This window comes from Acomys russatus, chromosome 31 (assembly GCF_903995435.1).
Source record: "Acomys russatus chromosome 31, mAcoRus1.1, whole genome shotgun sequence".
NCBI classification, from domain to species: Eukaryota; Metazoa; Chordata; class Mammalia; order Rodentia; family Muridae; genus Acomys; species Acomys russatus.
In genome coordinates, this window is record NC_067167.1 from 26,692,858 (window position 1) to 26,717,589 (window position 24,732).

The 24,732-nt window shown below is 38.2% G+C and overlaps 1 protein-coding gene across 2 annotated transcripts in view; it reads right to left on the reverse strand.

Annotated features, from left to right (window-relative positions):
* Tmtc2 (transmembrane O-mannosyltransferase targeting cadherins 2) overlaps window positions 1-24,732 on the reverse strand; it is a 383,935-nt gene that overhangs the window by 124,414 nt on the left and 234,789 nt on the right. For both annotated transcript variants that reach the window (XM_051139933.1, XM_051139935.1), the window contains exons 5-7: window positions 16,427-16,512; window positions 15,783-15,967; window positions 14,705-14,783 (exon numbers count right to left, since the gene is read on the reverse strand). In XM_051139933.1, coding sequence (XP_050995890.1) covers window positions 14,705-14,783; window positions 15,783-15,967; window positions 16,427-16,512 — 350 coding nt within the window. The remainder of the gene's footprint in view (window positions 1-14,704; window positions 14,784-15,782; window positions 15,968-16,426; window positions 16,513-24,732) is intronic.

A 24,732-nucleotide genomic window follows, 5' to 3' on the forward strand; every position in this document is an offset into this window, starting at 1 on the left:
CTGTAGGTGGTTGGTGAGGAAAAAAATATATATATATGTGTCAAATAATACGCAAAATGCAGAGACTGTATGCATTTACCCAAACCTGTTTATTTCCAGTTTTAACAACAGTCCTTATACTCACCTGTCATGAGAGTGATAGTTTGGAAATGTTTGAGGTTTTTGAGCCATGAAGTTTTAACATGCTGTTACTTGAAATTGAGTAGATTAAGTCACATGGCTAGGGTAAGATGCCAGAAACAGTGACATCAACACTAGAGTCTGGATTAGAAAACATAGAAATGCTTTTAGTAGTACTGGCAGGATATAAAAGATTTTTTTTCCAGTTTCTCAAGCTTCTGAACTAATTATCTTGTTTTTTAAGTTGGGGAAAGGCTGTTTCTATGTAGCCTAGCCTGGACTGGCACTCAAATTCTCCAAGCTCCGTCCCGCCAAGTGCTGGGATATAGGTATGTGCCATCACTCCTGGCAATAATTTTCTTGACTTCATTTTAATATATCTACAGAAATAGATGCTTTCAGACAGGGTTTTGTTTATTTTGTTTCTGTTATTTTTTTAAAATGGTTTACTTAATTTTATTTTATGTGCCTTGGTATTTTGCCTGCATGTTTATCTGTGTGAGGGTGTTGGATCCCCTAGAATTGGAGTTAAAGGGGTTGTAAACTGCTGTGTAGGTGCTGGGAATTGAACCCAGGTCTTTTGGAAGAGCCAACTGCTTTCTTAACTGATGAGCCATCTCTCCAGCCTCCTGTGATTTGTGTTTTCCCCGCTTTCCTTACCATGCATGTTTACTTTCAACTAAGATAAATCATTTTTTTTGGAATAATGAACATCTTCTAGTGAAATAATATTAGACATGATTTATTTAACCAACATAACACAATGGGCCCAGAGTATTTAAAGTCTAAATGTAATTAATGATAAATTATGTCTGAACATTTATCTGTAAAAATGAGTTTTACAGCCAGAAGGAAGATGAGTTAATGTTACATCTGCAATCAACCTCACCTCTTCACATTTTTCACGTCTGTACTTGAAAGCTTTACAACCATTGCATTTGTTAGTGCATCTGTTTTTGTTTATTAAAACTTTCACTAATAGGTAGAATAAGTCTTACAGAAAAGTGGAAAAGAACCACAATTCCTGAGGGTTTTGAGATTTAAGTCATATAAATTACATTTAACTTTGTTCATGTGCAAAGAAATACAGAAAACATTACATGCTATTTCCCCATTAGAAACATCATGCTTGAAATAAAGTACTGATTTTGTAAGTGTTAATAATTAGTATATGGATATTTTCCTTTGTCAGAATTTGTAAATAACATTAATTTGCAAGTTTGAAGATATAGGGAAATAGTAGTGATCATAAATATAAAATATAATATAATCACAGTACATGTGAGAATACTGATAAAGTAACCTATATGTATTATAATTCTTTATAATTTAGAAAATCATCATATATAATCATTCATTCAATCTTACCAAGTGATAACAATACTGAATATATTGTAAATTAGGGTAGCAAGCTGGCAAACATCTGACATATTCACCATGCCTTCTAATTCTATATATCTGAGCATGCAGATTTTTTTTTTTTCTAATTTAAGCTTATCAAGGAGTCTCAACATAACCAAATGCTCATGGCAGGTATGCTAACCAATATAACACAGCTCGGAAATAATTTTCCAGAAATATCCCTACAGTATTTTACAGATGAAAGGGACTGAGAAGCAGAGTACTTAGGTAAAATAAATGCACAGTTGGGAAGAGTTGTGACTTAAACCTAGAACTACTTGCCAACAACACACTGCCATCACCAGCTAGTCCAGAATATCTACACTTTCTTGTTCATAGAAAATTTTGTTCTAGCTGGGATACATTGGACAGCAGGTTCACTGCCTTGCCTTAGGCTCATCTGTTGAATTAAAATAAAGAAGAGTAACAATAACCCATGGCTGACTTAAAAATGCTTCTTTGTACACACACATAAGTAATTTAATTCTTAAGCTAGAAATATTGGCACACAAGGCATATTTGGGTTGCTAGAGTAAACCCAAACACACACACACAGGCTCACACATACAGTATCTACAAAAGATGTAAAAAAAAAAAAAGTCAAAATGAAAATCTGAAATGCAAGAAAGTGATGGTGGATAAATTAGATGTGTTCAAAAAGCAACGAGTAAAGGCTTACTCAACAAACAAGTAAATGCTAGGCTACTGGAGCTCTACAGCTCCCATCTCGCATGAGCAGGAATTGTTATGCAGGAACAGGAAGCCTCATGGGTGACAAGAGACTTGGACAGGACAATAAATGATCACAGCTTGGGCAAGATGGCTCACTACTTAAGAGAACGTGTTGCTCATGCAAAGGCCCTGGGTTCAAGCCCAGCCACCCAAATGGTGGCTAACAACGGTCTGTACCTCTAATCTTAGGGGCATCCACTGCAAGAACAAGGTACATAGACATACATGTAGGCAACAGACCCACAGAAACAACCACAAACGCTCATAAACACAATAACTATTAAATTTTTTCCTTGCTTTTTTCCACTATACCATTTCACACAAAATGGATTTAAAAAATTATAAATGAGATTAAATAGGATCTTCAATAGTAAAAGAGAGAAGTACACACATAGTCTTTTTTTTTTTTTTTTTTTGTTTTTCGAGACAGGGTTTCTCTGTGTAGCCTTGGCCATCCTGGACTCACTTTGTAGACCAGGCTGGCCTCGAACTCACAGCGATCCGCCTGCCTCTGCCTCCCGAGTGCTGGGATTAAAGGCGTGCGCCACCACAGTCTTGATTAAAATATTAAAATTATAAAAATTGCCAAAAGGCAATGGCCACAAGAAAGAAAATTCAGTGATTTCAATAAAAAACAGATGATCAGAAACAAGATGGGTGTAGGAGGGTTAAGTCATATTCTCTAAGACTATAGATTTTAACTTACAATAACACACAAAAAATGTTTATAGAATCCCGGAGAAAATGAGCAACACTGACTATTTTTTTTTTTTCCTTTTCATTGTACCAAAAAGAAAACAACAACGGCATAATGGAGGCACATTCATAAGAATAAAAAGATATTCTGTGTGATGATGTAGTGATTGAGTTCATCACTCAGATTTATTTCCAATTCACTTGCAGGCAAAAGGGATTTGGATGTCTGTAGGTAGGCTTCCAACAGGGACCAACCAGTTTCAGATGTAGAGCAAACAGTGTTACTCCTCCTAACAAGGCCCGTGTCTAAACAAACCAGGCAAAGGCCAACTCATTGAGGAAAACAAATGAGGTTAGTGATGATGTCACAGTCTAGGCGTTCACTGATTCTTGTGTTTCAGACTATTTGGCAGCTCCTGCTTGCAGATAAGGATTCAAAAAAGTAGTTGAATCGCGGTTAAAACTCTGAAGAGGTTCTTGCTGATCTGATAGAGCTCTTTTGGTCATCCTTAACAAAAGCGATTTCCTTTTACTCAACACCAAACTGTTAAAGGCCTTTTAGAAACCTTGCTATCTTACCCATTAACTTATATTACCCAATGTAGACCACAATAAACACACACATGATATAGTAGGTTAGCATTTGTTGCTCACTTCACAGAGCATAAAATCAAGTGATATGTAAATTTATGACATTTCTCAAACTACAGTTTAGGAACACACAACACAACAGAAATGATTCACTGTTGTTTTATATCTACTTATGGAGTGGTGTGTGTGTGTGTGTGTGTGTGTGTGTGTGTGTGTGTGTGTCAGGATAAGGTGGTCTGTATGTGCCCCATGTATGTACAGTGTCCACAGAGGCCAGAAGGGGGCTTTGGATCTCCTTGGAATTGGAGTTATAGGGGACTGTGAGACCCCTGGTTTGGGTACTGGCAATGAAACCTGCATCCTCTGACATATTTTACTAGTTCAAAGCATTTTTCTCCATTTGCATTGTATTTGAAATAAAACTATGCTAGTTGGATCCAAATCGTAGTTTTTGCATTCAAGTGATCATGACTCACTCACTGTTTACTCAAATTACTCTCCCAACTTTTCACATGCCCACACTACTTACTTGAGCAATTATCTTGTTTTGTAACTACCTTTAAAAACAACATGCCAATCCATTTTGGTATTGCAATAAACAAACAGCAATGGAAGTCTTGGATTGTCTTTTATGCTATTCCCCCCACTCACTATCTCATATGAATGTTTAGTCTCTTCTAAATTTTATGGTTTTATTACTAAAACCAGCTACTTAACCCAAATAAAACTCTAGCATGTGGCATGAGCATGTTCTTAATTTTATTTTCACCTAAAACACTTAAATAATCATGGATCAATTTTTGTAAGCATTTCCTTCACACATGAATAATTCAAGGTCTCCGTATCTTGTTCATGTATCAATTGCTTTCCAATTACTCTATTTTTTTCCCACATGAAGTAGGTTGTATCATCCAATTTTCTTCTTTAAATCATGTAACATTTTCCTGGTGATTGTAGCCAAACAAACCTTAGAAATTTTCTCAAATATTTGATCAAATTCAAAATATTTATTGTTATTACATTAAAATCTTTGAATCTGGGGCTTGGAGAAAAGGTTCAATCAGTAAAGCATAACACGATGAGTCTGGCTCCCTAGCACCTACATAATAAAATCCAAGTGTGGTTTCATGTGTTCACCTATTACCCCAGTGCAATCTAGAGGAACAGGAACTGACGTAGGCAATCTACCCAACCCAGGAATATTGAGTTTAATGAGAGATTCTGCCTCGGGAATTAACACGGTGAGCTTGTGAGCTTGTACATACATATCCACACACAAGACAGTATGCATACTAGCACACAATCACAAAATTTTAGCAATCAATTTTGTTAAAAGGTGAGTCAACAAAACTGAGCTTGCCCATGGAAGATTCATAACCTTCATATCTCTTCTCCTCTCTCATACTCCAGTGATTATAATCCTTCTTGTTTCAAATAAAGACAATGACACCAGATATAAAATCCTTCATCTCTTCATCTTGTCTTCCAACCTAAGTCCAGATTTTTGTTCCCAAACAGAACCCAACTAATCTGATGAGTAATTGAGCATGTTATGATGTATCAATTTGGATTTATATTTTGTTTTGTTTATTTTTCTTTTTTTTGCTAAGTCTGTCAGAGCATGGAAAAACACCAAGCACTTCATTTTTTAGAATCTATAATGAAATAGAATCATATACCATCAGTGTGATTTACTTGAAGAGCTTAATTTATTGCTAATTTTTAAGGTTTTTTTCCATTGTATTTTATGTGTGGGTGTTCTGCATTGATGCATCTGTGTACCATGTACCAAATGTGTTTACACAGTCTAGAAGATTTGGTTAATAGTTTTAATGTATTTATGACACAAACTGTTACTCTTCCTTGCTGGCTTTTGTAGCTATTTACATATGAACCTTTCCACAATCTTACTCATAAAACAAGCAAACACTGAAAACCAAAAGGCACATAGTCTAGTTGCCCCAGATACTGTAGCCCTGACTGGAAATACTCAATGGTTTTTGAAACTAGCAGGAAAAAAAAAAATCACATGGCTCCATGTCAGATTCACGTCACTCTGACACTACATCTAACAGCTAGGACTTGGACTAGTAGAGGACTTGGAAACAAAATCAAACGTTCCCAGGTTTTAGACTGAGAAGTGTTAGGAATAGGTTAAACACGGACCTAACAGCATTACATTTAAGAGAATCTTTAAATCCTGATATATGGTTCATCACCAAAGAAAACACTCAGGAGTGTGCAGAAGGTTTGTGGGGGGGGGCGTGGACCTGAGTGTGCATTGCATTATGTTTACCTAATCATCAAGGCAGGAGTTAAACTTCAGAAAAAGTTTAAAAAAGGTTCTAATTTGTAGCATGAGGTTAAATACAGGAAACATGTGATGTGCTGTCAAAATTGAACTTGGAAGGAAGCCAAGAGCCCATGTCAATATTTCTCTCCTTACAGCGAAAGCTCCTGAAGTTCCTCAGGTTAATCAATTTCCTTTCTACTTTCAAGGAAATAGATTAAAAAAAAATGATCAATCCTATTGGCTTGGGGCCAATCCTGGTCAATGCTCAGAACCTTCAAAAATTAGAGAGTAAGCAAGCATGCTTACACACACACACACACCGACACACACACACACACACACACACACACACACACACACACACACACACACAAACGCGGTGAAGGGAGAGAGAGAAGAAGAGAGTGGCAGGGAGGGAGGAAGGGACAGGAAGAGACTGTGTTTATGTTCTTGTATATGTCAAGGTCAGTGAAAATCCTTCCCTTCAGAATTATGTACTACTGAAATATTAAAAAAAAAAAGGAAAAGAAAAGAAAAGACAGACAGATATGTAAAGAGGTGCTAACTAATATTTTCAAACACAACAAGATTTGCATCAGAAAAAAAGGAAAATATGAACACTAGCACAAGAGGAAATAACGCACATAGTATCAGCAAAGAAACAGGGCTAAAATAGTTTCAAGAAAATGAGCAAGCTCATCATTTAATCAGTTGTGTATGACTAGGCAGCATCAGAAATAAAAGCCTGTAGACCTAAGGGAAGTTCTCCTTATGCTAAAGTTTGGTGGAGCAGAGACAGCCATACAGAAATGTGACTGGACAGACAGATGGATGACAGCACTTCAGGAAGACCATGCTTCTGGGGTCTGCTCAGTGTCTGCTGTGGAAACATCCACACATGTGACCCTCAATGGAAGTAAAAGAAATTGATGTTAAAATAAATTGCTTTACTGAGTCTCTGTATGCTGTGTGTACATTTATGTTTGGTTTTAAAATACATTGAGAAAAAGCTGTTTCCTACATAAACACCTCATTTAACTTTCCCTGTGATGTTGTTTTGGGGTTCTAGTTTTATCGACATGGGTAGAGATCACTGCCGTATTCACAATGAATAGGCAGCAATAGACTGTGAAGGGTTTTTCCCAGACAGTAAGTTGTCAAGATATTAATTGTGGAAAGGTTTTTGAGGCTTGTTATAGAATCTTATCCTCAAGTAGGCAATTAAAATAGAATGAATGCTAATTGTCTTCTATATTATAGCAACTAATAGAAGTAAATTTATTCTATAAATAAAATATCCTATACTATAAGCAAATATTGCTCAGGGATATACATGAAATATGTTTTTAAAATTATTTACCTTTTAAATATATTTTATGTCACTCTTCTGGCTTGCTATACTTTTAACAGACTTTTCTAAGTGAAGAGAGAGAGAGCCCACAGTTTTGTCTTTGGAGTTGCCTATTCTAAACACACGAAACACAAGCTTCTTGTTTCTTTAACCTGACTTTTCAAGATGGCATCGTTTCACACACACATAAAAATTTATTCCACATACTATGTCTATTTAGAAAAGTTGCATCAAACTCTGCCAGATCTTGAAAATGTACTGAATTTTGCTCTTCAAGTTATGAAATATACACAAACTTTTAGGCAAAAAATTCAACCCATGGCTATAACCAAGGCCCAGAAGGGCTGGTGGAGTTTGAAGCCCCAACCAAGGACCAAGCAGGGACAGGACCTATATCCTTTACATAGATGTAGCCAATGGGCAGCTCAGGCTTCACATGGGTCCACTACTGAGTGGAGCAGGGACTATCTCTCATACGTCCTCTGTTAGCTGTTTTTCAGTCACTTCCCCCTCACTGGCCTGCCTTGCCAGGCCACGGGGGAAGAGGACCAACTCAGTCCTGATGGTACTTGATGAGCTGGGGTCGGTGGGTAGGGGGCTCCCTTTTTCTGAGGGATAGAAGAGGGGATGGAGGAGAGAGAGTGGGATTGAGAAGAGAGGAGGGAAGAGATTCTGACTGGGATGTAAAGTAAATTAATTTTATTATTAATAAATAAGTATATATAATATACAATATAATATAAATATAATAACATATGTTATATATTATATTATAATATAAAAATTAACTACTTAACAAAAATAATAAAGAAAATATACCTTTTTCTCATTTACTTCTATTGACACATCAGAAAATTGCTTTTTTTCCCAACAGAATACAATGTAACTTCTAGAAATCAGAAAATATAAAGGATATTAATAGATACTAATTTGAGTATATTAATTTCCTTATAATTTGATTTTAAAATAAAAGAAATCAAGCTTCATTCCTTCCCTTTACCACAAAACTGGCAAAAGTATGAATTAATGTAACAGGTGGGCTTGTGCGGTTTTAATAGCAATGAAATATAATCAACTGTCTTATATCATATTTCCAGGAAAGCAAGTGATATTGAGACCTAAGCAAGATCCTTTCACAGACACACTATTGACATTCAAGTGTTCAGACTCCCCAAAGGGACTATATATCTTGCTGTCCTGTGTTTAATTGAAACTTTAAACAAAATATATTACCTATTTAATGCAGCTGAACTGGATGTTGCCCTTTGTAGTGTATAGTGTAATGCCTAGCAAATTGAGGGTTGAAACCACAATACATAATGTGAATGTCATACACAGCAGAAAATAAAAAGTAAAACTTAAGCCCCTGCAGTAAAATGAGAAACAGACACCTGTAGTTTTGTGTCCATAAATTTTGTAAATTTATCATATTGACACAGAGCCAAAAGTTTATTACTCCTTCTATTGTGTTGGCTACTTAACTTCCTGAGTAAAATTTTAAACGTCTTTCCAATCTACATTTGCCTTTATTTCTCTTAAAAATTAGAATATTCTTTAGGGAGTTATAGAAATTAATACCTAATCCAATTATATATTATATAATCTGATTAAATATTTAGGGCTGATGTAGAGATTCTCAACAGTGCCAATGGAATCAGTAGTAAGAAAAATCTCCAGAACTGCAGATAGGTAGACAGGCAGCCAAGAGCAGCTTAACAGTGCTGGAGTGCTAATGCTTCCACTCGAAAGATGGAAAGTTCAAATCCTCTACCGTGAAAATCCAGCTCCTTCACACACAGCGTGCCCAACATGCTGAGCAATCCTCTTGAGAAAACCTAGTACCAGACCATTAAGCATGCAAAGCCTCATACAAAAACATCAATCCGAATGTCCTCTGGACGCATTCTGCAACGTGGCAGGGGAACAGAGAGATGAGAGAAGGAGAAGACAGAGGAAAATGACAAGCAAAGAGGAGACAGAGACAAAGGGGTTAGGCTTTAACCCACAACCATGAAGCTTTTAAAGGAAGTTAAATCAAATACAATACAGGAGGCTAAGTGGGAAATGAACATTGCATCCAAACTCAGGAAAAACGTAGAATGAGTCGCAAGTGATACTGCCTGGCTTTTGACACCAGAAGCTGTACTAGGATCCCCTGTTTGAATGGTTTCATTTTATGTGAATAACAGCCTAAAAGGTCACTGAGAACTTTTACGGCACTTAACTCTTTCACCCCATGTTTCCTTCTTTAAAGTAGAATTTCAAAATTTGTACAAACGTTCTGCACCTTGATGCTCTGTGAATAATCCAGTAGGATTCGGAGACGCAACTCTCATACATAAAGGGCTACTTTTAGGAGTGAAAAATTAAAGCAAAATGTTCCTCTCTGCCAGAGGTTTGTTACTGGAGACCCTGATATATATATATATATGTGTGTGTGTGTGTGTGTGTGTGTGTGTGTGTGTGTGTGTGTATGTATAGATAGATAGATAGATAGACAGACAGACAGACAGACAGACAGATAGATAGATAGATAGATAGATAGATAAAGATATAATGTTCTTTGCATTTGTGACTTAAGAGGAGTGTATATAAAACAAACAAAACTGGGAGTCAACAGAAGGTGTTCCAGACATTATCGAGAAAGCCAATGGCTAATCAGACAGGAAAGAGGCCCGATCAGGAGGTTGACGGAAACAATCATGCAGTTTCTCCTTGATGATAAATGCAAATGACATATTACTAAGATGCATGTGTTTAGAAAGCAGGACATCGGGAGCATCTACGGCAACACTGACTCTCGGGGCCACAATGGATAGTCTGAAGGCAGGTTGTTCTTATTTGTTTTATTTGTTCCAGTCAGCGCAGCACAGTAAAGCGATGTTTTAAGTAATCCTAATGATTCAATACCAGTGATTATTGACTGGGCTGACTCGCTTGTAAGCCTGCGTTTTCTCTCTTACTCCAAGCAGCAGGCTGCATTACCAAAATGAAATGGCCTGAATCACTTGTATATAATTAAACTAAACAATTACTTTGCATTGAGAATGCACAGTAATTTTATTTTCAATAGTAAATAGGCTTAAAATGACCTCTGGGATTAGAAGGGCTCAAACTGACAGAAGAACAACAGGAAGTTACAACCGAATTGAGCTTTCTGTAATCCTTTAGGACCATTCAACAGCCAAACCGAAGCAGAAATACAGGAGATGAACAGTTCAGAGGATGATGAGGAGCCGGAAGGTGCTCACAGCTATTAAGAACTGAAATCCGTACATGCTGCATATTTAATGCATGGGCTAATAACTAAAAGTATGTAGGTGTCATATTATTTATAGTTAAGTGTCTTAATTTTTGCCTACTTTTAAAAGCATAGTTATAATTTTAGCAATAGGGAGTTGGGAATTGGAGGATCCTATAGCTAGCATCAGGGACACCACTTGGGTACACAAAAAAAAAGCTTTGAATTTAAACCAAGAAATTATACTTCTGCCTCAAACATAAAAATTGTAATCCCAACAGTTGACCTTGGTTCTTTGGGAGCTAATTTCCTACCTTGGGAAATAAAATAGACTATGTTGTTAGGATGTTTTATCCCTCATATCCCTAGATGCTGTTATTCACCTAATGTTTCACAGATTTATTAAAAAAAAAAAAAAAAAAAAAGGAATGGAGACCCAATAAAAACCTACAGTGGCTGCCAGAATAAAAGATAATTTTGACTAAGTGTAGAGGGAAGATATGTCATAACAAGAAAGAGAGGGAGAGAGGAACAGAATAGAATTAAGTCAACTGAACTTAATAATTGTGCTATTTCACTTTCAATTATTTCAGACAATAATAAAGAGACGATTTTGATTATGTTTGCTGAGAGAAATGGGGACATGGGCCTGTAATGAAAATGCAACCATCACTTGAGCTTTTAAAACTTAAGTTTTATAACTTGAAACCTTTAACTATAACAATAATTTTATCTACTGAGTAATAGCCTACTAAGTAAAGAAAGGTCTGACAATAAATATAACTACTCACTCTTAGAGGTATGAGCCCTATAGAAATGCTAATGCTACAATGGAAGGCAGCTTTGCAAAGCATGCACCCGGTCAGATACCCAGGCCAATACTTTTATACTCATTATTATAATCAATTTTCAAATGGGTGCTAGCATCACAGCTAGCATATGAACTAGACCACAAAAGCTATCCAATTAAGAGCTTGTCGGGCATAATTATCTAGAAACTGTCAAAGACAATCTGAAGCCAGGCTCTCTGACTTCAGAGAGTAGCCTACACTGAGGTCTGAACTGTCCTTTAACCCAACTTAGTGTCTCAAGATGCAACTACGTTCCACAAAATCAAAATCACGTAACTGTCTAGAAGCGAATTTAACACCCTCTTCATGACATTTCTTAACTTTTGTTTTCCAAAAACTTTTGTTTTCCAAAAACTTTTGATTACAAAATGATGTTTAGTATCTGCTTAGTGTAATTCTGAATATTTTCAGCCCACTTAATTCTTCGGGGAAGATAGTCCCCTAGGACTATTGATTCTATGGAATCAAAGTGAAAAATAATAATATATTTTAGATTAATTGGTGCTTACTTACGAATAATCATAGTAAAACTGAGTAAAGAATCTTAAAATATGGAGAACTGAAGTTGAGGGACAAATTAATCAACCCTGCTTTGAATTACAAGAAAAATGGGGGAAAATGTGTTTGTCTGGTATTCAAAGCAAGTGAAGTGACTTGCATCACAAAGTCCTAAAATGTTCAAAGGAAGGAAAAATCTTAAAAGACTAGCTAGAATTTTGTTTAAAGCATCCTCAGTGAGTTTCCTAAAACAACATTCTAATATAGTTGTACTTTTACATGCAATCCATTGGCTCTCCTGTGTTCTAAAACAAACAAAAAATAGAAAAGAAAACACACACACGCATATACAGGCACACACATGCACAAGTGCTTAGGGGTAGTGGCCCTGAAGGGGTAAATGAATGAGACATGTAAAAAAATGAATACTTGCTGGCTGAATCTAGCCAGACATTATAATCCATCACTGATCCCTAAAGGGCACTAATAATATGTAAATGTGTGAATTAGAAAACACAGGCAAGGCTGTTGATAAACTTGATAGGATAATCAGCACATGCTGACAGACTAATGAAACTGATGAACTGATAGGGCGGCTTATCTCCTAGGCCATTTTTTTCCCCTTGTCAAATGGAGGCTAATCAAAATGTATTAGGAGTTAAAGCAAACACTCGGGGGATTTAACCCATTTGATTAGGAGGTGAATTCACTCTCAGAGAAAATTATAGTTTCCTGAACAAGTGAAACTATAAAACCTGACCAGCTGACAAAGCCTCACATAAAATCCAACAGAAGGCAGCCACCATAATTACAGACAGAATCCGCTATTGGAAATTATATTAGGGTCTTCCCCTAGAAAATTGTCAGCGTGATTTTCAGAATCGGAGCAGAGACATTCTCCTTCCATAATGGAAAATAACAAAGCCAGACAATGGCTCCAGGGACACACTCATCTTCTGCTTGTGAGAGCTCAGTGTTCGTGTAGCCAAAGGAGAGGCAGATCCCAAGCTACCAGCTCAGTTCTCAATCCAATTTATTTACATAAAATAATTGAATGAATTTTCGGAAATCACTAACTGTTGAGAATACTAGCATTTCCCATTACCAATAAAGAGACCACATGCAGCTTGTCACCAAGAAACTTAAAATCTAAACCCAATTTCGGCAAAGATATCTTATTTGACAATTGATTAAGAACTGGGCACTAAAGTTATGGATAAAAATCAAAGCAAAATCACTCTGTCTCTTGAGATAAAGCTGGAGAGGGAAATCCTTAGAATGTTTATTCAGTTATAAAAGGTATTCAGCATTAAAATGTAACAGTCTAGTGAATCCACCCAGCACAGGCACATGTGGCATTCCTGTGAACATTTCATTCATGTGGACAGATGGCAAAATGCTTGAGAGTAAAAGGCACTGTTTTAATCCAGTAAAAGCTTAAAGGCAAAAATATATTTAATGAAGCTAAACTTTACCATGGTGGAACCGTATCAAAGAAGAAAATGGAATACCGAGTGTCCTCTGTGATGTGAGCATTCAATCACTTTAATGCTGGATAGAGCAGCTGGAGGTGGGTCTCCCAGAGACATAGAATGGCATTACTAACCTCTTCCAAGGGAGATTTTTCTTTTCTGTTTCCTGAAAGCCTAAATTGTGCCTCATCCCATCTCTGACTATGTCTAGATTTCCTGCCATTTAAGAAAAGAGTATGAGGGTTTTTTGTTGTTTGTTTGTTTGTTTTGTGTTTGCAAATACATGTTCAAGTCACAGAGCATTTTGGACTTTACAGACACACACACACACACACATACACACACACACACATATCATGCAGCTAGTATCAACTTTCACTAATCATACGATTTACATTGAAAACAAGCCTGTTGGTTACACAGCGTAAACCTGCTCATTCATATATATGGGAGTAGTCTAGGAATATTAAAGGACTTAATCAGGTTTAATGAATGGTAGTCATGAGTTTGCATTTCTGCTCTGGAAAAAAAATAATTTGATTTGAGGACAAAAGTAGTTCTTCTCCACTTCCTGGGAAGAATTAGGCTAACCCATCAGCAAGGCATCTTAGTCCACATAAACTTCTTTCCCAGGAGGCTCACGCTGCATAGGTAGTTGTGCCTACCATCAAACAGCCGTGGCAACAATTCCCAGAGTAGTAATGGATTAATCACAGCTGATAAGAGCTTCATTAGAATTTCTAGTTATTCACCTCTTAAATCTGGGGGTATGGGGTGGGGGCTGGGGGGGGTGAGGGGAATCTATGTCCTAGACTTATATACATTCTGACTGATAAAGAGAATTAAGGAGATTACTTAACATAGGAAAAATAAATGATCATAGTAGCATACTTACCATATTTCCCAGTTTCATTCTAGCCTCAAATACTACACTAGGGAAAAAAAAAAAAGCTACAGGAAGCCAAGGCCTCAGGGTAAGTACTGAGAATCTTCTGATTAGGAGAATATGCTAAAAACTGTTGTAAATTTGATAAATTCATTGAAATAACCACAAAATATATATATATATCATACTATATAGCATATATATGTGTGTGTGTGTGTGTGTGTGTGTGTGTGTGTGTGTGTGTGTGTGTGTGTGTATAAAAAACCAAAGTTTAACATAAGTATAAGATATTCTTTTCTCATTCCCTAGAGTTTCATTAGTACTTGGTATCCAGGTGGCATTGAGAGTTCCTTGCAAAAGGTATGGAACTTAGCAAATCTGATAGACACACCATATTAGCTTGTCACTTTGCTCACGTCAGATGAGGGCTCTGCTGCAATCTGGATGATGCAGAGTGTGAGCATCGCTCTGTGACTACTAATAAGATACTCGGAACCTACCACACGTAAACATAGTTCTTCCTTCTCCGCAAAATCCCTGAAAATAAATTAGTAGAGTAGTGCTGTACTCACCCATCATGTTATATAAGCTCTGAGGGGCAAACTGCCTTGGCATCTTCTGAACTGCTTCCTTGTATACACTCAGGGCCTCCTAATTTAAGGAACAAAAAGAAGGATAAATCATCATTACTGGACGAGGATAGACACCGAAAGTAACATAACAACATTTCTCCAAAGCTAAAACTACCCATTTCTGTTTCTGAATGGTTCACCAGAGGAAAATAATTGAGCTGCCCTTTGAAATCGCACTGCCTTAATTTCACGAGTGAAAACAGCCTGGTGAGGAGTGTCCCATCAAAATGTAGCTTTAACAAGGAGCTGAATGTTGGCAATACTCTTAACATGAATTTTCCAGTTCACACAGTTTACTCGATAAGAAGAGCTAAAAAGCATTCATACTTCGAAGGTGCTCGTCAGTCATCCCAAGTCTATGGTTGCTTTAACTCAAGCAACCCTAGGGCACAAATAAAGTGCCAGCAAGCAGATAAATCTTCCTACTGACAAAATTTACTGAGACCGTTAAATGAAATTGTTCTAGAAGGTGCACCTTCTTCATATTATAGCCTTAACATAAGAGCACGTGGGCAGGGTGTGGACTGTCTTTGATACAGGACAGTTTAAGAGATAAGAGAGACCAGGGATGCCATGCAGGCACGGTTTCTTGAGTGAAGAGAAGGAAGGTGGATCGCCTGACTTACTAAACAGTTACGTTGCTTACTACCTCCTCCACCATTAAAGATCCATTATTTTTATTTAACTGTTCTTGAAAAAATTAAGGAAAATAGGTGGCCTGTAGATCAAGTTACATTCTTGATACTCAAGAGTACAAATAATATCTTTAAAAAACAAAAAAAAAACAAAACCAAACACCGAGGGTTAACAATTCCAGAAACTGTATCTTAGATCAAACAGATGGCGAGCAACGCGTGTGCTTTTTCTGTTCAACAGTCACTACACCACCTATCCCCGTATAAATGGAAACGTGAACACGTTAGCTTCGCAAAAGACCGCAGTGGCCCCACTAAGGCAGCTGCAGGTGAGAATACAATGAGATTATATCAGAACAGGGGGCAGGGAGGTGCGGACACACCTCATAGTGTCCTTGCTCATGATACAGCTTCCCTAGGTTGTACAGGCAGCTGGTAACCGAGCTCTTATGCGCGTGAGGGTCCTTCAAGTTCTCATCTGGAATGTCAGAACACTTGAGGAATGTACGCCGGGCTTCTTCTGTCTTCCCTTGGTTCATCAAAATAATGCCGGTGTTCAAATATGCAGCTGAGGGGGGAGGGGAAGAGTAGAAACAGAAGGGTAAAATGACAGGCACTATGGATAAAGGGATGTTGGCTTCACCTTGTTCCAATGTATATTTCTTATTTATTAAAAAAATAATATAATAAAATAAAAATCATTAAATATGTAGGGGGCAACCACAGTATCCGTAATGGTAGTGATTAAAAACCAAGTATTAGTATAAGCATAATTGTCTATTCATTCGACTGAACTCCAAAGATCTGAGCTCAAAAGCTAGTTAAATAAAAGACTGAGCTGTTGGAGTACTTTGTAAAAACTACAAATGGTATGAGAGGATGCTATTGAGGAAGAGAGAGGAGGGATTGTCAATATTAATAAGTATTTAGAAACAGGGGTACCACACACACCTGCTTTCTCTGAAAGGCTTCTGTACAGAGATAAAAGGAAATATGGAAGCGATTTCAAAACTTCAGGACTACTTACAAGCCAGGGTAGGCCTGCTCCCGATGGCCAGCTTATAGTAATGCAGGGCTTCTGTAAACCTGCTGTTCTCCTGAAGCAGCAACCCCCTGCGTGAGGAAAGGAGAAAGACCAGAAGGGTCTGTATTTACCGCTATCCAGAAAAACCACACATTTTCGTTTTATATTCCAATGGTAAAAATGGTCAGCGGCCCAATAAAAATGCTCTCCTGGCATCATAAAACTAACTTCTAAATGGGAGGAAACAATCTCTTGGGAGGAAAAGAAAAAAAAAAAAAACCTACACAGGTATCAGTGTACCCTTGTTCCATGAGAACATATTAAGATGGATTTTCAAACAGACTTCTGTAACCAATAAACTTTCCCCTCTCGGCGTTCTTCCCCTCTCTCTCGAATGATTAGCCACCTGGATCTCTGTTAGGAACCCACACACATTTCCTCATCACTTCACCATGGAAACCTGTGGAAGGCAGGGATATATGCGTAGAAACATGAGATGCCTCCCTCAGTAGCAGTTGCTTGGGAAGTATTTATACGTAACTCCCCAATAGGCAAAAGGCTAAAAGTGGTCTGGCTCAATGGCAAAGGCAGAGTCAGATACGGTGAAGAAACAAAGAGAAGAACGGGAGGCCGTCTATTTCGTTGCTGCTTGCAATTCATATAAACTTGAATTTTAGAGTACTGGGCAAATCTCAGTCTACCAGGCAGAAACACGTCTTCTTTCCCAGACCCTAAGCCTCTTGGGATCTCTCTATGAGGCTCTTTAAATAGTACCCACATGTATTAGCCAAGCTATTCCAAACTCCGCCTTTATGACATAAGGGAAAATAAATTACAACCATTTCAATGAAAATAAGATGTCAGGAAACTGAATTAATTAGAAAGCTCTCCCAAAGGGTTTGATGTAGGCCCCTTCACTGGTAAACAGTAAGTATCTTACAGACAGAAGGTACATCTATTAAGCCAAAGATTGCTGTTATGATGCCAATTGCAGACTCAACTTGGCAGCTTCTTTGGCTATTGTAATAGAAGTAAGAACTGAGGTCTGCGATAAGAAAAGGCTACTGTCAAAAACATGAATTTGTTGAATATAGCTGTGGTTGGAAATGGTTGAGGTTTTGCCATTGGCTCATGTGTAGGAATCTGGGACCCTCAATGGAGTACTGCTGGCAGGTGAGGGGACCTTTCAAAGATGGAGTCTGACAATGGGAGGAGGTTAGTTCCCTCCACTGCCTCGTAAGTTGCTAACGCCAATCTCCTAAATTAAGTTTCGAAGAGATTGGTTATTTTATACTCAAACAGTTGAACAAGAAAACAAGACTGTCATCCCCATGTCTGGGTTTGTGTCCCACCATGGAAGCTGCCCACTTATATAAACTGCCCACTGCTGGCTTCATCTTCCTTCCTTCCTTCCTTCCGGGAGTCCATCTTCCCCTATATTTGGCATCCTGTTTCCCCCTAGCCTTCTTCCATTTGTGAGACCATCCTGTACAGAAGAGAAACCCTGGCTAGTTCCTCATTCATTCAAACACTGCTTTAGGGGAAGTTGGTGTTCCACAATAGTCTGCCTCTTCTCTCCATAAAGTCTATGTCGTTCATCATGCGTGGACACATCCTATATAGCAGCAAACTGCCTTCCCCACCAAAGTGATGATCACTCTCTCCTGACATCCAGATGTTTCTATCAGCTGAGTAAGCCACATGAAATCTAGGAACTCAGTGGAATTTCCAAAGCCAACACATGTAAAATGTGAAGGATGTCTCCTGCTTACAAATAAATCAGAAAACAGATAAACAAAAAAAAAAAAAAAAAAAAAAAAATATATATATATATATATATGTATATATATATAAAAATAACAAAACAAAGAACTCTCCTTAGAGTGACAGCAGCATCAGCTCAGCTCCCAAAATCAGAAAACTGGTTATCATTCCTGATCCCTCATTGTTTCATAGTTACATGCTTGGTCAAGTCTCCAGAGCCATTGACTGTTATATGCTATGGCTCCTCACTAGTCCCTGAGGGGTTATCTCTATAACTCTGTCAGAACCCTTTTTATCTTTTCTACCATCTGAGTACGTTCAAAGTACGCTGATTAGTCTCTATATAATTACATTTCTAAAGGGCAAATATGCTACCAGGATAGCTGGAATGAACTTGCTGGGGATGTGCATGGATCTGACTCTGTGCCTAAAGCCTAGATGCCTGGAGACTGATGTACTTGGTCTCACGGGATCTGCTATGCTGATACATTATATTCTGTCACTTTCCAATTCATAAGATACACAGAGAGCAGAGAAGAGCACACCGTGTGATAATAAATCCTTCAAAAACTCTGTCCGGTATCATAAAGGCAGCAATGAGTGAGTTCACGACAGATGGCTACAGGGAATGGTTTCCGACAGGTAAGGATTTCCCTGAGTATCGCTTCACCTTGCGAGGCATGCCGCAGCAGTAAGCAAGACTCATGTATAACAGAAAAGGGCAGTTATACATCCCGAGTAACACTGTGGAAGGCTAGTGAGCATGCCCACACAAACAGACTTAAAATAGCATCATCGGCCTGATGTTACACAGGAAGAAATGAGATTCTAAGAATTAACTAACTGAGCGTCAGGGGTAAGTTAAAAAGAAGCCAAGATAGAACTGGACATAGTTTTCCTGAAAATAAATCCCATGCTCTAAGCTGGATAGAGTAGGACACACATTTTATCCTGGGTACTTTAGAGAGAAAAGTAACAGGGTCAAGAGATTAATGTCATCCTGGGCTGCCTACTGAATCTGAGGAGGATCTGTGCAACATAAAACAAAACAAAACAAAACAAAAAAGCAAAAAAAAGGTCAAATGAACCAACCAACTAAACAACAACAACAATAACACATACAAAACCTGCATGCTACCAAGGTGGAAATGTGTTCAATAGTTCTACAAAGCTATAAAGCCTAAGAACCACAACAGTGCCCAGCACCATAAGATATGATTTCCAAGAGTGCAATAGTGGCCCTTATATCTTAGGGATAACCACCATTCATTTATTGGACGTAAAGCCTCCTTAACAGGAAGGGATTCATGGCTACTACTATAAAACTAGCTAATTTCCTGTGGGTAGTAAGGCCACTGGAGCTCAGTGGACAACCAGTACTGTCATTGTCCTAAATTAGTGTAGTCTTAATTGTATTCCGAACACTTATCCTTATGCCCACAGATAAGTGTAGTTCTTATGCCTTGTCAAAAAAAAAAGTTTCTTTTTGCAGCAGACACAGACCATTAGGTAAATCTGAAACTGGTCATGACGCAGAAGACAACTGACCATGGCATTTCCCTAGACCAAATGAAACATCTACAAGACATGGATGAAGATGAAGGAAAAAGGACTGGAACAATTATAAGACCCAGGGGAGGAGGGATGTCCATAAGTTAGTGTCTTCTAGATACCAAAAGGAAGTTGCACCCATAAAGTTTCCACAAGATTAGCCCCTTAAACAAGACCAGCACAATGGCAGCAGCAATTGACACGCCAGGGTGGATAGGGGGAATCATCCAAGACCCCATCACTAGACCAACAGCTACAGACTAGTAACTGCTGCTGAGGAAGTGAAGTTCAGTCTTCTCCATCACCCCAAGTGGTCATTCTAGCAACACGAAAAACTCAGCAGGTTCTGTTGATCCATACATCAAAGCAGGAGGCCATGACGTTGAGAAGGAGTAGATGAGATATCAGGGTTAGAAGAGAAAGACAGAAGGTGAAATGAAATTTTAACAGTCAAAATAAAAAATAAAAAAAAAACAAAACAAAAAAACACCCAAACCAATCAAACAGAAAACCTTGCATGCTGTTGATAGGAGTAGAAAAAAGACAAAGACACTCATTTCTAGATACATGTAGACAGAACATCTACCACTTTGCTCTAAAACTCAAATTCTGTATAACTCTAGCTTGCCTTGATACACTGAAAGGGAATCCGTCATCTTGAAACTCCATATTGATTTTAGATCTGTCCCTAAAAAAAAAATTGTTAACAGCAGGCCACATTTACAAAACCTACAGTTTTCTTTGCTGTAAACTGTATGATTTGCTAAAGTATAGATAGAAATCCCTCAAGGGCATTAGTTGCAACAGTAAAAGTAGCTACGTTCAGTCATTTTACAGTGTTCCAAGCAGTTTACATGTTAAGCAACAGCAATCTTACAAGGCAAGTTGTTACACCTGGCTCTGTTTTATCCATGATGAACTTTAGGCAAGCAGATCTATCTGTCTGTCTCTGTCTGTCTATCCTGTCTATCCATCCATCTATCTGAGAAAGGTTCTTACTACATTGCTCCATCTGGTCTGGAACTTACTATATAGACCAATCTGGCCTTGGACTCAGAGATCTGCCTACTTCTGCGTCCTGAGTGCTAGTATTAATGGTAAGCACTACCACATCCAGCTAGATAAGCGGATATTAATTAAGAAGCATACAAAGGACTGCAAATAGTGACAAGTACATCCAAATGTAAGCCCAGAAGTCTACAAGTAATTGAAGGCTTGCACTATATATTTGATTATTCACACCAAAGGCTTTTCCATGGCTTTTCAAATTGATGACATAGCATGCTCACACATTGGCCATCTCAACAAACTCTTGTAGCTTCTAAATATATTAAAAATAAGAGTACATTTTAAGGGGCTAGAAAGATGGCTCAGAGGTTAAGAGCACTGCCTATTCTTCCAGAGGTCCTAGTTCAATTTCCAGCAATCACATGGTGGCTCACAACCATCAATAATGAGACCTGGTGGGCAGTCACATACACAGGCATAACACTGTATACATAATAAATAAATATTTTTTTTAAAAAGAGTACATTTTACTATATCGCTCTGCCAGAGTATAGTCAGAAATAGTTTTATACACATTGTGAAAAGTTGTTTTATAAGCCAGTAAATGGACTCTTGGTATGGAATAACACATGATTAGAATATTGTATGCATAGTAAGTGAAAAAAATCTACCATTTTCTAGATTACAAACATCAGAGTCATTGTTATATAGTTGTGTGTGAGGACTGTAATGTATGGCATACTTGAGGAATATTTTACGTCTCACATTTCTCATGCTTTTTTTACTCTCTTAGAACAGTCACAAAAACTAAGGTCAGTACTGAGTAATACAAACTGGGGAAGGAGAAAGAGTAATATCTGTTCCAGGCAAAGGAAGAAAATACACATGAACATGTGAGCTCCTAGTTGCAATGCCTACATTCTAGAAAATCACTTTATTTCATACACAGACATGCACATGCGCACACACAGAACAGCAGAAACAGTAGCAATAACACAATGATTTCTCTTATAATTCATCAGCTTTTTTTTCCTGTTACTGACAGTTCTTAGAATTACCAATGTGTGTGCAGAATTTATTCCATGAGAAAATTTTATCCATCTTTCCAACAACCGTTCTTCTAAAATACCACTTAGAAATAGTCATAGTAGCAATACAACTTGATTAATGAAAACCAGTCAAAAGAATAACTACAATGAGCTGGGAAGAGTTAAATGCAGAGTTAAATATAAGTGAAACACAAATCCTAAGTAGGCCCTAAACACTGACAGAGACAGAGGGAAACACTTATTTACCACTGTCTTTAAACCAAGGGTCACTTTTCTACCCCAGGGAGCATTTGGCAGTGTCTAGAGACTAGCATGCATGGTTGTCACAACATGAGTGCTGGCCTTGGTAAAGGGGCCAGGGTGGTGCCACTGATATCAGCTGGGTAGAAAGCAGGGATGCTGGTCACTGACATCAAGTGGGTAGAGGACAGGGATGCTGGCCACTGACATGAACTGCATAGAGGGCAGGGATGTTGGTCATTGGCATCAACTGGGCAGAGGGCAGGGATGCTGGCCACTGACATCAACTGGGTAGAGGGCAGGGATGCTGGTCATTGGCATCAACTGGGCAGAGGGCAGGGATGCTGGTCACTGACATCAACTGGGCAGAGGGCAGGGATGCTGGTCATTGGCATCAACTGGGCAGAGGGCAGGGATGCTGGTCACTGACATCAACTGGGCACAGGGCAGGGATGCTGGTCATTGGCATCAACTGGGCAGAGGGCAGGGATGCTGGTCATTGGCATCAACTGAGTAGAGGGCAGAGATGCTGGTCATTGGCATCAACTGGGTAGAGAGCAGGGGTGCTGGTAAATCTACCAGGAAACGGAGAGGCCACAAAGAAAACTTCCCAGCACAGAAACTGAGAAATTGCGATTAACTTTTCAGAGTAAGTAAATGCAACACATTTCTTTGTTAATAATGTTTCTTTGAATGCTTGTCGCCATATACACCATTATAAAGAAAACATAACATTAGAAAGAAAAGGAAAGTAAAAGGATTTTTTTCAAACTGGGACAGAGGGGAGGACATCCTATTGGGACTCTAAATGAGAGAAGCATGGGAGAATAGCAAAGTAGAAGGATCCAGAGGGTCCTAGAAACCTACAAGTAGAACATTATGATAGGCAGATTTGGGCCCAGGGGTCCCGCTCAAACTAAGGACAATACAGGCGGTAAACTTTAAACCCCTACCCAGATCTAGCCAATGGTCAGATCAGTCTCCACAGTTGAGTGGAGAATGGGATATGACTTTCTCACGTACTCTGGTGCCTCATATTTGACCATGTCCCCTGGAGGAGAAGACCTGGTGGCACTCAGAGGAAGGACAGCAGTTTACCAAGAAGAGACCTGATACCCTATGAGCATATACAGGAGGAGGTAATCCCCCTCAGGAACAGTCATAGGGGAGGGGAATAATGGGAAAATGGGAGGGAGGGAAGAATGGGAGGATACAAGGGATGGGATAACCATTGAGATGTAACAAGAATAAATTAATAAAAAAAAAATTTTAAAAAAGAAGAGAAAAATTATTCTAAAAATTGAAAAAGGACATCCTTGTTGACTCTGATAGTACATCTGAACAACTGTAAGTGTCTTTCTGTAATAAGTCTGAGTTCCCGATACACAGGCCAGATTACCTAGCCTATCATTCACACGTATTCACATATAATACCACACTTCAATCCACAAACACTGGCAGCCTAGTTGTCCCTTGGTGTTAGTGTGGGGATTTATTCAGGATTCTTCCTGGCCACCCAAATCCATGGAAAAACAAGTTATTTACACGTGGTGATAAAATATTTGAATTTGACTTACATTCTCCCATTTATATATAGTATTTGTAATGCCTAGTACAATGCAAATAGTTGCTATTCTGCATTTTCTAGGAATAACAAGAGCTGGGCATGGTGGCACACACTTATAATCTCAGCACTCAAGAGATGGAGAAGGAGTTCAAAACCAGCCTCATCTACACAAAAAGTTCAATGTTAGCCTGATCTATATGAGTCACTGCATAAAAGAGTCTAAGAGGTCAGTATAGTTTTGACTTTTGCACGATTTCATGTAGTGGTTGGCTAAATCTATAGAAGGAATATTGAGAAATATGCAGTTGTGATTATTTTTCTATTATAAATTGAGCTGTAAAGTCTTTAACATACCCCTGTTTAAAACCACAATATTCTAGAATCTTGATTAAGGAAAATCAATCAAAGTCATGATAGCAAATCCAAACTAAAACAAACGAATAAAAATTCTAAATTATGGTACAGAGAGATAGTTCGGTAAAGGCACTTAGTGCAAGCTTAAGGCCTTGATTTGATCCCTGGGACTCACCGGGTTGAAACAGAACTGACTCCCTCAAGCTGTCTCAGATCTCCACAGGTGTGCTATGCCAAGGGCATCCCCTCCACGAATAAATTATAAAATAAATGTTAAAAAATTCTCAAATCTTCAAATGTGACTTTTGCCTTGAATTCTAAAAGGGTCTTTCTTTAAAAATACGTAAAACACAAGATATCCCAAAGTGGGAGTGAATAAAGTTTATGAGCATCTGAAGGGTCAAGTATTCAGTAATATGTGCCTCAGTGTCTTGTGCCGGATCCACAGAAAATTCCAGGGGACCAGGTTGCCGCTAAAAGACAGCTTTGCACATTCTCACTGAAGAAATAGTACAGACAATGAATTGCTTGTTAATTTCATTAACCCCCCCCCCATCACTCCGATACTATGTTAATATATTAAGTAGGGCCAGTTAGCTTAGTATCAAAAAATGAATAGATAATTTCTTGAGTAAATTGTTTCAATATGGAAACAGACAAACAATCACACCAGTATGTAAATTGTGCCATGAGAAAGCCCAGCCTCTTGGGAATCCACTAAAGGAACACTTTCCCAAGATGGCAGGTCAGGTGACGTTCCTCAAGAAGACAAGAGA